The sequence below is a fragment of the Ursus maritimus genome, unplaced genomic scaffold, assembly GCF_017311325.1.
Source record: "Ursus maritimus isolate PB19 unplaced genomic scaffold, ASM1731132v1 scaffold_22, whole genome shotgun sequence".
In the NCBI taxonomy this organism is placed as follows: domain Eukaryota; kingdom Metazoa; phylum Chordata; class Mammalia; order Carnivora; family Ursidae; genus Ursus; species Ursus maritimus.
Window position 1 is genome coordinate 45,762,253 of NW_024424675.1, and position 14,699 is coordinate 45,776,951.

General features: G+C 56.5%; 1 protein-coding gene across 1 annotated transcript in view; it reads left to right on the plus strand.

Annotated features, from left to right (window-relative positions):
- Positions 1–13,923: 13,923 nt before the first annotated feature.
- CDH4 (cadherin 4) overlaps positions 13,924–14,699 on the plus strand; it is a 560,000-nt gene continuing 559,224 nt past the window's right edge. The window contains exon 1 of the mRNA XM_040638543.1: positions 13,924–13,980. Coding sequence (XP_040494477.1) covers positions 13,924–13,980 — 57 coding nt within the window. The remainder of the gene's footprint in view (positions 13,981–14,699) is intronic.

Genomic DNA, 14,699 nt, shown 5'->3' on the forward strand with positions numbered 1-14,699 from the left:
CAGTCTCTCCTGACGCAGGGGTGCTTCTGGGAGGAGGTCCCGTCTGAAAATCCACTGGGTCCTCTGGCCTCGGGTGGGTTTACTGAAAGGAGAGCCTGTGACAGACCTGGGCTGCACACAGTTTACTTAAGGATAGCTCCACTGATTTCTGCACGTGGATTTGTTATCCTGAGACTTCTGCTTGTGTGTGTGTGGTGGGGGGAGTCCCTAGTTTTCTACATATAAGACCGTGTCATCTGCAAACATAATTTTACTTCTCTTCCAGTTTGGATGATTTTAGCTCCTTGTTTTGCCTCGGTGCGCTGTCTCAGAGCCCTGGTGCCATGCTGAGCAGGAGCGGAGGGGACGGGCATCCTGGCCTTGTTCCCGATCTTAAGGGAAAAGCTCTCAGTCTTCCACCGAGTGTGATGTGAGCAGTGGATTTGGGATGTGTGGCCTTGGTTGTGTCGAGGGACATTTCTTTCTATTTCTAGTCTGTGGAGCGTTTTCTCTGATGAAGGGACTTGAATTTTGTCAAATGCTTTTTCCAAACTTATTGGGATGGCCATGTGATTTTTACCCTCTGTTCTGTTCATGTGGTGACGCAGTGCTTGATGTTTGTGCTAAACCGTCCTTGCATCCCAGCAACAAACCCCACTTGCTCTCGGTGTCCTGTCCCATCTTTTCAATGTGCTGTTGTATTCAGTTTGCTAATCCGTATTTGTCAAGGATGTTGTCTGATGAAAATAACTTTCTTGTGTCTCTTCCTGGGTTTGGTGTCAGGGTAACACTGGCCTCAAAAAATGAGTTTAGAAATGTTCCAATCTCTTCAATTTTTTGGACAGATTTGAGAAGGATCGGAGCTGATTTTCCTTTAACTGTTTCGTAGAATTCACCAGTAAACCCATCTCGTCCCAGGTTTTTCTTTGTTGGGAGATTTTATATTGATTAATCTCCTTAGTCATCATGGATCTGCTCAGATTTTCTCTTTCTTCCTGATCGGTCTCAGTGGGTTGTATGTTTCTAGGAATCTATCCATTTCTTCTAGGTTGTCCTATTTGTTGGCATAAAATTGTTCATAGTCTTGGCGCCTGGGTGGGTCAGTGGGTTAAACTTCTGCCTTCAGCTCAGGTCATGATCTCAGAGTCCTGGGATTGAGTCCCGTGTCAGGTTCCCTGCTCGGTGGGGAATCTGCTTCTCCCTCTGCCCTTCCCCCCTGCTCGTGGTCGCTCTCTCTCTCTCTCTCTCTCTCTCCCCCACATGCACTCATTCTCTCTCTCTCAAATAAATAATAAAATCTTTTAAAAAGTTTGTTCATTATCTCTAATTATCTTTGGTTTCTTGTGGAATCTACTGTCATGTCTCCTCTTTCTAATCTTGAGTCTTTTTTTCTTAGATTGTTCTTAGTCTAGCTAAAGTTTTGTCAATTTTGTTTATATTTGAAAAATGACTCCGTTTTGTTGATTTTTTCTATTTTTCAAAACTTCTCTTATTTCATTTATTTCTGCTCTCATCTTTACTACGTCCTTCCATCTGCTCACTTGGGGCTTAGTTTGTTCCTCTTTTAGCTCCTGGAGGTGTAGTCAGGTTGTTTGAGATCGTTCTTCCTTTCTCTGGTAGGCATTTATCACCCTGAACCTCTCTCTCGGCACTGCTTTTGCTGCATCCTATACATTTTATGTTGTGTTTTTGCTTTTATTTGTCTCAAGACATTTTCTAAAATCCCTTTTGATTTCTTTCTTGACCTATTGGTTGTCCAAGAGTGTGTATTTGTGAATTTTCTCCTATTTCTTCTGCTATTTTATTTGCAGTTTTCATTCATTCTCATTGTGATGAGAAAAGATTCTTGTTATGATCTCAATCATCTTAAATTTGTTAAGACTAGTTTTGTGACCTAATATGTGATCTATCTTAGGGAATGCTCTACGTGAACTTGAAAAGAATGTACACACACTCCCGTCTTCATTGCAGCGTTATTCACAGAAACCAAGAGGTGGGGAAGAAACCTCAATGTCCACCGATGGGTGGATGGATAAAGAAAATGTGGGGTATGCAAACAACAGAAGTTTATTCAGCTTTAAGAAGAAGGAAAAACTGCCATTTGGAACAACACAGATGAACCCAGAGGACATTATGCTGAGTGAATAAGCCAGACACAGAAGGACAAGAAATGGGTAATTCTAGTAATGCGAAGTAACTAAAATAGTCAGACTCATAGAAACAGAGAGTAGAATGGTGGTTTCCAAGGGCTGGGGAGTGGGGAGCTGTCCTTCAGTGGGTGTGAAGTTTGAGTAAGTTCTAGGGGTAAGCAATACAACTTAGTGCCCACAGGTGACAATATCGTTCTGTGCACCTGCGAGTTTGTAAGAAGGGCGTATCTCCTGTGAACTGTTCTCACCACAGTAAAAGAATAAAGGAACGAATGAATGCTCACTCGAGAAAAAGTAAAGATGCTCTCAGGAGGAGGGAGACAGGGAGGGTGGAGGCTGGCTTATTGGCTGGTCCCTGACCAGACACCTGGAGCTCTGCCCAGAAAGTCACTTCTCAACGATCAATTCCTGCCATACAGTTGGGCCGCTTCGCACTCTGACAGCCTGAGAGATTGATTTTACCAAGGATAGGAGCTGGGGTCCTCATCCACCAACTCCCCCCCACCCTGGGACACAGGCTGACCCCAGTGAATGATCTGTGCCTCTGACCTCCCTGCGCACACACACACCCCTTGGGTTCAGCCTGTGCAGGGATGAAGGGTGCCTGAGAGGCAGAAGGAGGTACCTCCAGGGCTTGAGGTAGGCAGCCACCTGGGCACTCGGTGCATATTAGAGGTGTGACCTAGCTGGGGCCCCAGCTTCAGTGCGGAGCCTGCCCTGGGGCCACCAGGTCACCCTGGCGTGGACTGTAAAGGTGTCCCAGCTCTTCCAGGGTCCGGGGCTGCATGTAGTGCCCTGCACACCCCAAGTGTCATTTGCGAGGTGAGCTTGTGGAGCTCAGTCTGGGAAGAGCGTCCCGCCTGCTGCTTGTGGGACACGTCAGCTCCTCCAAGTCGATGTGGAAGGTTCGTTCTGTCCTTGGCTGTGCATTACCCCTCACTCTCCCTTGCTCTGCGGGCTCCTCATTGCAGAGGCCACCCCGCCCATACGGCGTCACACAGCAGAGGCCCAGGGCCGGAGTCATCGTGTCTGGCCTCTGATGTCGGTGGGACAGGGAGTCGTGGAATAACAGAAGTACATCCCACATTTACCATCTTAGAGGCCGTTTATATCCATTTCCCCCACCTCTCCCTCCCGGGGAGCTCCGTCCATGCACGGTGCAGTGCAGGCTGCACATGTCCCCGGTGTGCTTTGTGTCATCACCAAGAACCTAACGGACACACAGCTGCCCGCATCTGATAGGAACCCTCCAGCCGCAGCCTGGGCCGCTCAGCCTGAGGAAGGACATGTAACCTGTGTTTAGTCTCTGGAAATGCATTGTTTTGCTCTTTTTGTTTTGTTTTGTCTTTCCCCTTCCCCTGCCTCCTTCTGGTGTCGGAGAAAACATGAGTTGAGATGCACAGTTCCTGTCTTACTTTCCCCCCTGCAAACTGCAGTGTGAGCAGAATAACACATTCCATGTGTGAAGGGAGGGTGTGGAAGGGGCTTGTGTGCTGAGCCGGGGCCTCCTGGGGCTGCTACTTCCTTCCAGCTGCATGAGAGAAGCAAGCCTATTAGGACGGGGTTGGGATTTTCAGCTCCAAGTTCTGTGTTTAAGGCTGGAATCAAGCGGATGTTGGGCCACATCTGCTGGCTCGGATTGGCTGTTCCCCATGGGCACCTAGAGGAACACACGCCTCCCCCAGCCCGACAAGACCGAAGGGCTGCCTGGGACAGCTCACCAGCCTCAAAGGCACCACGGACATGAGAACAGGTTTCCTTCCTGTGTCTGAACCGTGACTGGCCAGGTGAGCAGGTTTTGGGAACAGCTGCGTGGGTCTGAGTCCACACCCCCTCTTGTGCTGGGCAATGTCACAGTCAGTTATCTATTGCTGTGTAACAAAATGTCCCATAACTAAGGTCATAAAACCCTCACTTCCAATTATGTCTCACAGGTTTATGTGTCAGGAATTTGGACAGGGCTTGGCTGGGTGGTTCTTCCACAACGTCAGGGAAGGTGACTCGGTGGTACTCAGTGGTGGGCAGGCTGGTCTGGAGAGTCCTGGAGAGCTTCACTCACAAGGTGGGCACGTGGCAATGACCACGCCAGGCACCGTGCACCTGGCCACCCCAGCATGGTGGCCAGACTGTGCACATGGCAGCTCAGGGACCCAGCGAGGGAGCTGCAAGAGGCCTCCAGGGGGGGCTTCCTGTGACCTTGTCTCAGAGGACCCAAACTCCGTTCTATCACATTTGGCCAACCGAGTCATGAAGGCAAGCCTGCATTCTGGGGAGGGCAGCGAGCCTCACCTTTCAGTGGGAAGAGCAGCAAAGAATCTGCTGCCGTTCTTCTGTGACCCCAGGCCAAGCTGCGGCTTCGTGCACAAGTCTGGATTCTTCCTGAGTGAATGATGACAGTAGCGAGCTCCACTTTGGAAACGGAGCATGGCAAAATAGTGGAATCATGCACAAAACCTCACTGTCTTTGGCCTTGAATAGGGCCCGTGGGGAAGGTGGCTCTTCCTTCCTGGTTTCCACCTGGATGGAAGCTTCCGACCGCATGCACCAGGGCCACCTGCCGGTGACGCCAGCCCTCGGTCTGCCAGCGGCACTCTCTCCCTGGCACTTCGACTGCATTCCTCCCAACCCTGCTCGCAAGTGCAATAAACAGGCTTCTGCACGGGGAAGGCTGTGGCACTTGCGGAAGATCATTATCTCTTAAGAGCGGTGAGTATTCGTTGAGAATGTGCCTTCCCCAGCAATAATTTATAAATGAAAGAGAGAACAATCATAATAGCCATTGAAATCCCAAAAAGAAGGAGACTATTTATAAATGCAGAGTGCTTCATCCTTGCCAATTCCCGAATCTTAAGTACCTAAGTGGGAGAGAGTCAGGGCAACTTTGTTAATTGGCATCTAAAAATCTGTGTTGTGAAAGGTGCTCACTAGGCCTGGGAAGAGATGGGAGCGCGGCCAGCGGGCTCCAGGGCAGCGGCGCTCACCCCAGGCCGCGGGGGCTGTGGGCACAGAGGCGGCAATGGTGGGAGGGAGATGCCGGGGAGCAACAGCCCCAGGCCCACTGCCAGCTCATGGCCAGAGGCTGGGGGAGGTCACCCAACCCACCTGATGGGGCCTGGGCTGGAGGCTCCGAGGCTGGGATCCTGGGCACCGAGGACCACAGAAGTCAAGAGAGAAGCCGTGGACTTACCTGAAACTCACTTAAGGGAAGAGCCTGTAGTCATCACTGTTTAAAAACCCAGGGATATTGGGAAGCCAACATGAGGTCCTTAAGTAGGTGATTGGACAAAAAAAATGTGGTACATCTGGACCGTGGAACATTTATTAGGGGTAAACAGACATGAGGAACCATCAGTGCACATTGCTAGGGGAGAGAAGCCCGGCTGAGAAAGCTACACACTGTGTGGTTCCAACCACGTGACGTTCTGGAAAAGGCAGAACTACGGAGACAGTAAAAGACCAGTGGTTGCAGGGCGGGGGGGAGGTTCTGGGGGCAGCAAGGATGGGCAGGCAGAGCACCGGGGAATTTTAGGGCCGTGCAAGCATCCGTATGACAGTGTGACAGTGGACGCACAGTTGGCCTCATCCCGGACCAACAGCCCCTAGGACCCTGACTGCAGGGTCTCTGGGAGGAGAATGGCGCCTGAGCTGAACACGTTTGCTTTTTCTCACCTATAAATTACGGTGGATGCTGCCAGTGCCGCTTCTGGAGTGGGGAGGCGGTAAGGACGGGCTGAAACCCCAGGCGTACAAGTGTGAGATGCGGCTGCTGTGCACGCCTGCTGGACCCTCCCATCCCTGGCCCGGTACTGCTGTTTTAGGTCTAATCTCGGCACCGGCCGCTGAGAACTGTGGGGATAGGGGCGTGGCCCCTGGAACACAGCACAGCCCTTGCTCAGAGCGGGAGCCCCGAATGGATCCATGAATGTGGACACAGGAGCCCAGGCTCGCTAGGCAGAGACGCTGGCTGCTGGATCAAACAGGCCTTCCTCACCTTTGGTTCAGGAGATGGCTAGCTGTGGTCCTGGGGGACCACTCTTACTGTCTCTGGAAAACAGCTGTGATCTGGATCAGACCTCCCGTTTTTTCTTTTCTCCTTCCTCAGTTTGAATGCTCCAGAAGACTGCTTTCTATGGAGCTTCTAACTGGGCACTAAAATGCCCCCCAGGGAGAGCCGGGGCTGCTGACTGACCTGTGCTCATCTCCCTAGTCTGCTTTGAATGAGCTGCACCACTCAGTGAAGCCATGTGCCTCTCCGAGCCTCGGGGAAATAGGGCTGCAGCAGATGGGGTGGTGCCCGAGACAAGAGTGCTGCCCAAACGTCCCCGCGATTCACCCAGCACGCAGCTCCAAGCCGCTGTACGGCACTCAGCCTTCAGCTGCAGACCTTCCATGGGGACCTGGGGACTGTCTTTTCTGCAGCTTTGGGGGCAGAGCAGGCTCTTGCACACGCTGGGTTATTTTGTGCCCTCTCATGGCCTCCTCGATGCCCCAGCACCTGCCTGCACCCCTCCACCCAGGACTTGCCTCTTTTGCAGCCGGAGACCAGGTCTGGGCCATTCGCTCCTAGGAATCAATGCTACAAGTTTGAGCTTGACAGCCGGATCGCCTGCTGGGTAGATTGGACGGCCATTGCACCATCCCCACTTTCTTCCTTCAGGGCTCTCCTGCCCCCACGCAGTGCCCAGCAGCCTTGAGGCCCCTGCCAGCTGTCCCGAGAACCCCACTCTCATACCCCACCCAGACAGGGGAGATCCTTGCCACTCCGACCACCTGCGACACATCCCTCCATCAAACCAGACATTTGTTTGCCCAACTCATGTTAGCCCCCCTCCTGGAGAGATATCAAAACTTAAGTCACAACAGGACGTCCAAGATGGAAGTGTTTGGAAGTGATGTAACGCCTTAACCAGTGGTGTGCATTCGAAGTCACCGGGAACGCTGAGAACACACTTGCTCAGGCCCTGAGATTTGCGGAGCGTGAATCTAAGCAGCTGGGCTGGGTTCCATGCACCCATGTTTTGAAGATGCTTGTCAGGTGGTCCTGTTGCACAACTGAAGTTTGAGAATCCCTGTCCTATCCCGAAGAAGGGAATCTCTAACCGGGGCGGGGGGGGCGGGGAGCAGGGGGCGTCATGATTTTAGGCAGGTGGCTTCATCCATCTGCCTCTGAGTCTTCTTTCCCAGTAGAGCTTCAGTCACAGACTCGAAGCAGAAGAAGGCGCACTTGCTCCTTGAAGACAGGCCCGCGTCTCCGGTCCCTGTGACTCCGGCCCCCGGGACTGCGGCCCCCGCTCTCAGCAGAATGCCACGCTTCGGCCTCCACTGCACATTCACCCCTGCACCTGAGCAGCACGCAGGGGGCTGGGAACTCTGGCCACTCCCCGAGGAATCCAGCCACCTCCCAGCGGCCCTGGGACTCGCATCCTGGAGAAGGTGATGGGCACTAATCCCCCAAAGTTCGATAACAACACTAGACAGGACCCAGCCAGCCCCTCAGCAGGTAGAAGCCAACTCCCTGGGGACGTCTGGGGGGCTGAAGTCCAGTGCGGTGTCCCCAGCCGCAGACGGCGGTTTGACACGTAAAGCACACGCTCACCTGCTTCCTGTTCTCCTGGTCTCTGCTGTGTTTCATGGCTGCTCTTGGTCTGCTTAGATTTCCAACGTCCCCCCTCCCCGCTCTCCCTCCCTCAAATCTAATATTCACTATTTTACTATTTAACTGCTCTCCTCTCCGCAGACTTCTGTTCTCATCACCCTCCTTGCAGCCCCCTCCCCGCCTTCCGAAAGTCCTGTCGTCGGCTTGTTCCCCCTACAGCGGCCTCCTCTGGCTTCAGTTCTCCTGCTCCCGCCCTGGAGTTTGCGAGCAAAGAGAAGAAAAGCCGCTGCTTTGCGGGACCCTCCTTACTCCTCCAAGGTTGAGTTTTGGGAGACCGTCCACCCCACTTTCCTGCTCATCTGTTTGGTGCTGGGCCTGGTGCCAGGAGGGAGAGAGCCGTGGGTCAGGCGGAGCTGCTCCTGCCCCCCTGCAGACATGAGAGGAGACGAGAAGCAGAGCGACAGGTGAGAAAGGTCCTGGCTGAGTGGGAGGTGCGAGAGCAGCCTTGCAGTGGGTCTGGCTGGGCCTCTCTCCGCAGAAGCCTGCATGCTGAGCCGCAGTCAGCCATGCGAAGACCTGGGGACAGAATGTTCCGACAGCAAGTGCAGAGACCCAGGAGCAAGGCCCATGGGGGTGGGGGTGGAGTCGCGGTGGGGGCCAGATGGCATAGGTCCTTGTGGGCCATGGAGACATCATCGGTGGTGCAGGAGGGTCCAACTGAGGGCTTGAAGCAGGGGCGTGATGTGACATTCTCTGATTTACGTTTCCAATGGGGCCCTGCAGGGCCTGGTTTGCAGGGAGAGTGGAGGGGAAGAGGTGGCTGTAGGGGTCCTGGTGAGAGATGATGGGCCTTGGGGCCCAGGGGGAGGGAAGCAGATGCTTGTGCAATGTGCTTTGGGAGAAGAAACAACAGAAAAAAGAAAACAGCAAAGTAAATGAATTTTAAAAAGTCACTTCTCTGCTCCCTTCCTGATGCTACGGGGACACAGGGCACCTGAGATATAGATGGACGCAGCGCCATCCCAGATAAGGAGGTCCCAGGGAGCAGGGGTGCGGGGCAGTGCCATGCTCCTGGGGCCCGGTGCCCGTGCCACCCTGGGGACACACTAACAGGGTGCACGGCACTCTCTCGCTGACATGACATTTCCTAGTCCACCCGCATCAGCTGAGGTCAGCCTGACCTCCTTCCTCCTTCTGTCAGCTGCTTCTAAGAACCAGGCAACGATGGGTCGGACACCACGCAAGGTCGTGAGTGAGCACTCTGTTACTGGCGTCAGTGTGACATGGGTCCCTGCTCCCAACGCTGGCGCTCCCCCCTTCTTGTAAAGCAGACAGGAAACAAATGAGCAAAACAGCACTACAGAACGAAAACCCTCTGGGATCCTGAGGCGGCCCTTCTCCTCCTTCTGTTGCCAGGATGGGTCTCCGTTCTCCAGCAGGTCCCAGGCCATGGGTCGTTGCTCCGTGGGACTCTGCTGTCCCGATCCTTCTGAGCTGCATCTCCTGCTTTATAGGAGATTCCAGAGTGTCAAGGGCCCTGCCCCCACCCAGTCCCAGAGGAGCAGCGGCCCCTGAGAAAGGTATCCACCGGAGACGCGGATTCCTCCAAACACAGTGGGCATCACCAGGCTCCTTGGGGCACCGGCTCAGGTGAGGGTGTGGGTCTGGACTCAGGCAGCTCTGGGTTCCGGGTCAAGCTCCTCGGTTTTCTGCCCTGGATCTGGGAGGAGTGTGGGGTGCAGCCCAGAGGGGGGCACGAGAGGTGCCCGAGAGCCATCACCGTGGCCCCCTCTCTGCCCATCCATCCACCAGATGCCGGCTCTGCGGAGAGGGACGAATACACTGTGCCCCCACCCACGAGGCTCTCAGAGTGTCCAGGGGGAGGCGGGCGGTAAACAGCTCCAGCGCGGCGTGCAGGTGTGAAGACAGATGTGCAGGAAGAGTCCTAGGGCCACCAAAGCCAGGCTGCGGCCCCCGAAGAAAGGGAGGTATGAGTGACAGAAGAGCCACGTCCCACGCAAAGGCAGCAGGTGTCCTGGCAGAGGGTGGGCAGGGCAAACACACAGGAGCCGGGAGGGATACCTTACACCTGGTGTATCAGAGGTCGGGCTCCCCCGGGGCTGGGTGTGGGGTGCTGGCCTGACCCCTGGGTCTCTGCGCCAGAGCCTGGCGGTGGTCCCCTAGGTCCTCAGTCACGCCGCCTAGCACTCGGCATCGCCACTCCCGTCTTCTGTCCCCAGGAAGCACTACCTTCTGTGTAGGTGGGCATGACTCGAGATAAGGATTCGAAGACCTTTAAGGCAGGGCCTGGCACACGGTAAATATCAGTAAATGTTAAAAGGGAACGATGATATTGTTGAAAACAAATCCATTGCTCAGTGTCGTGGCTGAGTGTCGTCAGAACTGACGGCAGAGAAGGACTTGTGCTGGCCTCTCTCTCGCTTTTTCCTTTAAGATTGTTCTCTGTTCCACGTGGGGAGGCGTTCTTGAGCTGGGTGTCAGGATGATTTCGTCCACTTCCACTGTGCCTTGAATAGCTTCGACTTGCCACAAAGATTCCGCTATATTCCAGGAACACACCTTTTACTAACATCTCCCTGCTTTCTTTACAAGACAGCTTTTATCTACCATGGAAGTGTCTAAACCATAATGATGAGTGGGGAAAGCAAATTAACATCAGATGAAAAGGCAGGGAAACGGAGCCCCGATACAAGTATTTGATTTGCTTCGAGAGACGAGCCCCTTCCCAGGCTCAGCTCCACAAGTGGGAGAAGGAAAAAGTCTACCGCGCTTAGCGAGCATCTGTGGACCAATTACAGTCAACAGTTTACAGGTGGCGAGAGGGAACCTTCACTCACATGCTACCCTCCCAAAAGAGTTGTCTTAATCTCTCTTAGAAACAAAAGCACACTTTTCTCTAGGGCTCTTTATTTTTTTATTTTTTTATTTTTTTAAAGATTTTATTTATTTATGTGACAGAGAGACAGCCAGCGAGAGAGGGAACACAGCAGGGGGAGTGGGAGAGGAAGAAGCAGGCTCCCAGCGGAGGAGCCTGATGTGGGACTCGATCCCGGAACGCCGGGATCACGCCCTGAGCCGAAGGCAGACGCTTTTAACGACTGCGCTACCCAGGCGCCCTCTCTAGGGCTCTTTAGCCAGCAGGTGGAGATCACAGCTCCTTCTCCAGGCAGGCTGGAGCCCCCGGAGGCTGGCCAGAGCAGGGCTGGCTGGGGTCCTCCCTCAGGGCCCCTCAGACAAACTGTCGGAGTTTGTCCAGCTTCGTCATGCTGATTCCCAGGCTCTGCCCCCAGAGGTCCAGATTCAGTAGGTCTGAAGCAGGGCCCAGGAAGTAGCATTCTGGGGGGCTCCCAGGAGCTGTTTATGACCTGTGGGATAAGCCAATCGTTCTCCAAGGCTGGCATCTACCCAAGAGGTTGTTAAGGGGCCAGGTCCTGGGGCCCATGCCCCGAGGCCCCACGTCAGCAGGTCTCAGGTGGAGCCCCGGACTCCGAATTTCCTGGGAGCCTCTCTAGGAAGCTGAAGCAGATGATCTGAGGACAGGTAGAGTGCATTCACACGCAGATTCCCGCACTGTACGTCTGGGGTGTGGCCCAAGGTTCTGCATTTTAAACACACTCCCAAGGAGTGTGGATGCTGCTGGTCTGGGGGTCCCACGTCAAGGGGCCTAGCCACAGACCATCTTTTGCACTCCACAGCCATGTCTTCTAGACCATATTTTTGCTTCCTTTCTAACTGCGTCCTCCCTGCTTCGTTCACAGCAAGCGTGATAAACCAATGCTCTCTACTGGACTTGCCTCAGTTACTGCAGTGCTTTGAAACCATATTCCTGAAAATGTGGGTTCCCATAAGACATCAGACACTGTGTAAAGGGCTTCCTCCAGCAAATGAGTTTGGGAAGTGCTACCCACCGGGGTTGCAGGGCCTGGGTGAGAGGTGGGCTCTGCAGGCCGAGCCCGGGGCTACCGTCTCCATACCTCCCCTCGCCCCGCTGTGCGATGGGGATGCTAACTGAGCCCACTTATGGAGTGAGGACAACTCTGCAAGTTAATTTACCCAAAGCTCCCGCATCTCTGCCTAACTCAAGTCTAGATGTTCTCGGAATGCACATACCCTGCTTGGAAGGCACGGTGCCCTTCCATAGCATCAAGACTCTGAGGCACTCCGCAGACCGAGACAGGGAGATGTGTCATCCAGGGTTTGGGCCCCAGGACCCCCTCCCAACGTCACCATTTCTGCTGCTCAAGTTGCCGTGCCTGTTTGCACTCCAGTGGGTGACAGAGCGCGGTAGAGCACCTGCTAACTTCTGGAGCACATGCCCCAGGAACAGTTTGCATTATGCTCTGGCCTTCTGAAGACAGAGGCGGGTCCCTGCAATGGACATTTCAGGACCGCCTGTGTGAGCTCTGCAGGCAGTGATGAAGTACACTGAGTCGGGGGGAAGCAGCGGGGGTCTTTCAGAGATGTGAGCTCATGGCTGAGGAATGCAATTTCCCCCAGTGTGGATTTCGGGTGGACTTGTCCACGGAACCTCACTGGCAGCGCAGAGCCTCTGCACGTGTGAACATGATGAGGCCGGCGCATTGGGCCATGTAAAGCTGTCACCCTGTTACTCCCCTACCAGGTCAGGAATGTTCTGAGATGCAGGGCAGGGTGTGGCAGGCTGGGACAGATGTGCTGTTCTGTTTATTAGTCCCACACGCTTGCTTAGGGGACCAGATACTGCATGAAAGCTCAGGGGTTTGCACGTAGGTCTCGCCCCACTCCTCCTGGCTTAATCGATAACCTGAAGTCTAAAGCAGCGGGGGAGCTAACCAGCAGCCCACACTGCCCAGGTGGGAGGGTCCTGGGGGAGAGGGAAAGGCCCCTTTGCAGCTCCTCTGCTCTCCTGCCCAAGTTGATTCTGACCTTGGAGCTCAACACTTGCCCTCAATCCTCTCCCCCCTCCTTGGTAGTGCATTTCTTAAACCAGAGCTAACTATTCTGGACGCAGAACTCCTCCAAACCAAGACAAAGACATTTCAAATATCTGAGCACACAGAATCACTTTTCCTAAATCTCCAAGCTGAAAGGAAACGTGCAAAAAACATCTACTCACTTTCCAAGCTGTACATATCTTTCAATTGATGATCCCTTAAAGAAGTGTGCCCCCAGTTCAGAAATCACCCAAGCAGAGCCAATGGAGTCGGCCTGGCCAGCCAGCGCTGACACTCCTGACAGCTCTTCTGTCGGAAAATTTCTTCCTTTTCTTTCCCGGGGCCTCCAATTTCTTTCTTGGCTTCTCAGGCCTAACAGTGCGTTTTGACGCACAAACAGGAATTAGTCCCGTCCCCAGTCCTTAGGGACACACCGCAGCAGGGGCTCCGACTTTGAGCTCTGCACTGCGCTGGAGGGTCTCAGCCTGCAGCCGGTCTACCGCCTCTCTCCGCTCTGAGCTTTTCGGATGGGCTGGTCTCTCAGGGCTGACTCCCGACCGCCCAACGTGGGCGCAAGGCCTCTGGCGAGGTGGGCCTGGGCTGGGGAAGTCAGTGTGAAGACCCCCTAAACGTAGAGAACACAAGGGGAGCGCCCTCCCACCGTGGGCCGGGCAGGAAGTTGGCCTAAGCAGCAGGGGCTCCCCATCCAGAGGGGGCGCCCAGGGTATGTGGCGGGGCTCCCAAGAGCCTTCATCAGTCTTCAGGTCCCCGCCCTTTCCCAACAGTACGAAGAGAGGGTCGGGGCCCCTTGGCCCACCCGGCCTCCGGCGCCCGGCCGCGCTGGGCGGGGGCGCAAGGAGGAGGCGCCAGGCGCAGCGCGCGGGGCGCGGGCGCGGCGCGGGGGGCGCGGCGCCTTTAAGGCCCGCGTCAGGCCGAGCGAGCGCAGGGGCCGGGCTCGGGGCGGGGCCTCGGTGGGGCGGCCGCGCGGCTTCACCTGCAGTTCGGAGCGCGCGGAACAGAGGCGCGGGCGGCTGCGAGGCCGGCGGACGCACCGGCCCGAGGGAGCGCGCCGCCGGCCGACTTGGCCTGGCTCCCGGAGCCGGGCAGCTACAGCGGCGGCGCGGCCGGGCTGGAGGCGCGGGGCCGGATCGAGCGGCGGCAGCGGCGGCGGCGGCCATCGGAGCTGCGCGATCCGGGCGGCGGCCGGGAGCGGGCTCCGGGCGCCGGGCTCCGGGCGGGCGCCGGGGCGCGGCGCGGCGGGAAGATGACCGCGGGCTCCGGCGTGCTCCTCGTGCTGCTCTCGCTCTCCGGCGCGCTCCGGGTAAGTTGCCGCCTGGCGTCCCGGCCGTTCGGAAGCCGCGGGCACCGCGGGGCCGCCCCCGTAGCCTGCCATGGCGCGCACTCGCCCGGAGGGGCTCTCCCGGGCGCCTCCGCCGCGAGCACCGCTGCATCCAGAGGCTCCCGCGCTCCGCGAAGCCGCCCGCGGTCGGCAGGAACGGGGAGCCGCCGGGGCAGCGGCGAGCCGTGGTGCGAAGCGGGGTGGGATGTGGGTGGGTGGAGGGCCCAGAGAGCTCTGCCTGAAGCGGGACCCGCCAAGCATACCTCGGCCGCCCCAGGTCCGCGGCCGCTGCTCGGAGCTCGGCTCTCCCGCGCCTGGGCAGGCTGCCCGCTGGCGGAGCCGGCGCGCCCTCCATCGCCCGGGAGCCGCGAGCCTCCGGAGTTGGCGAGCCCAGCCCGGGCCGGGACTGCGGGCGGGAGAGCTGGCGACAGCAGGCAGGGAACCAGGGGTGCTGGGGACAACCTCTCTGGCCGCCCTGCCCGGGGCCCGGGTCTCGTGGCGCGGCGCCGCCTCCGCGCTCGTCTTCCGGGTGCTGACAGGGACCTTGGCTGAGGGTGGGCAGCGGATGTGGACCGCGGGGCACCCTCGCCGCCGAGCCCCCGAGGCGCGGCTGGAGCCCGTGTCCGGCGGGGCTCTCGCCGCTGGGAGCGAAGCCGGGGAGCCAGGCGCCAGGCGGGCGCAGGGTGAGGGAGCCCGGGAGC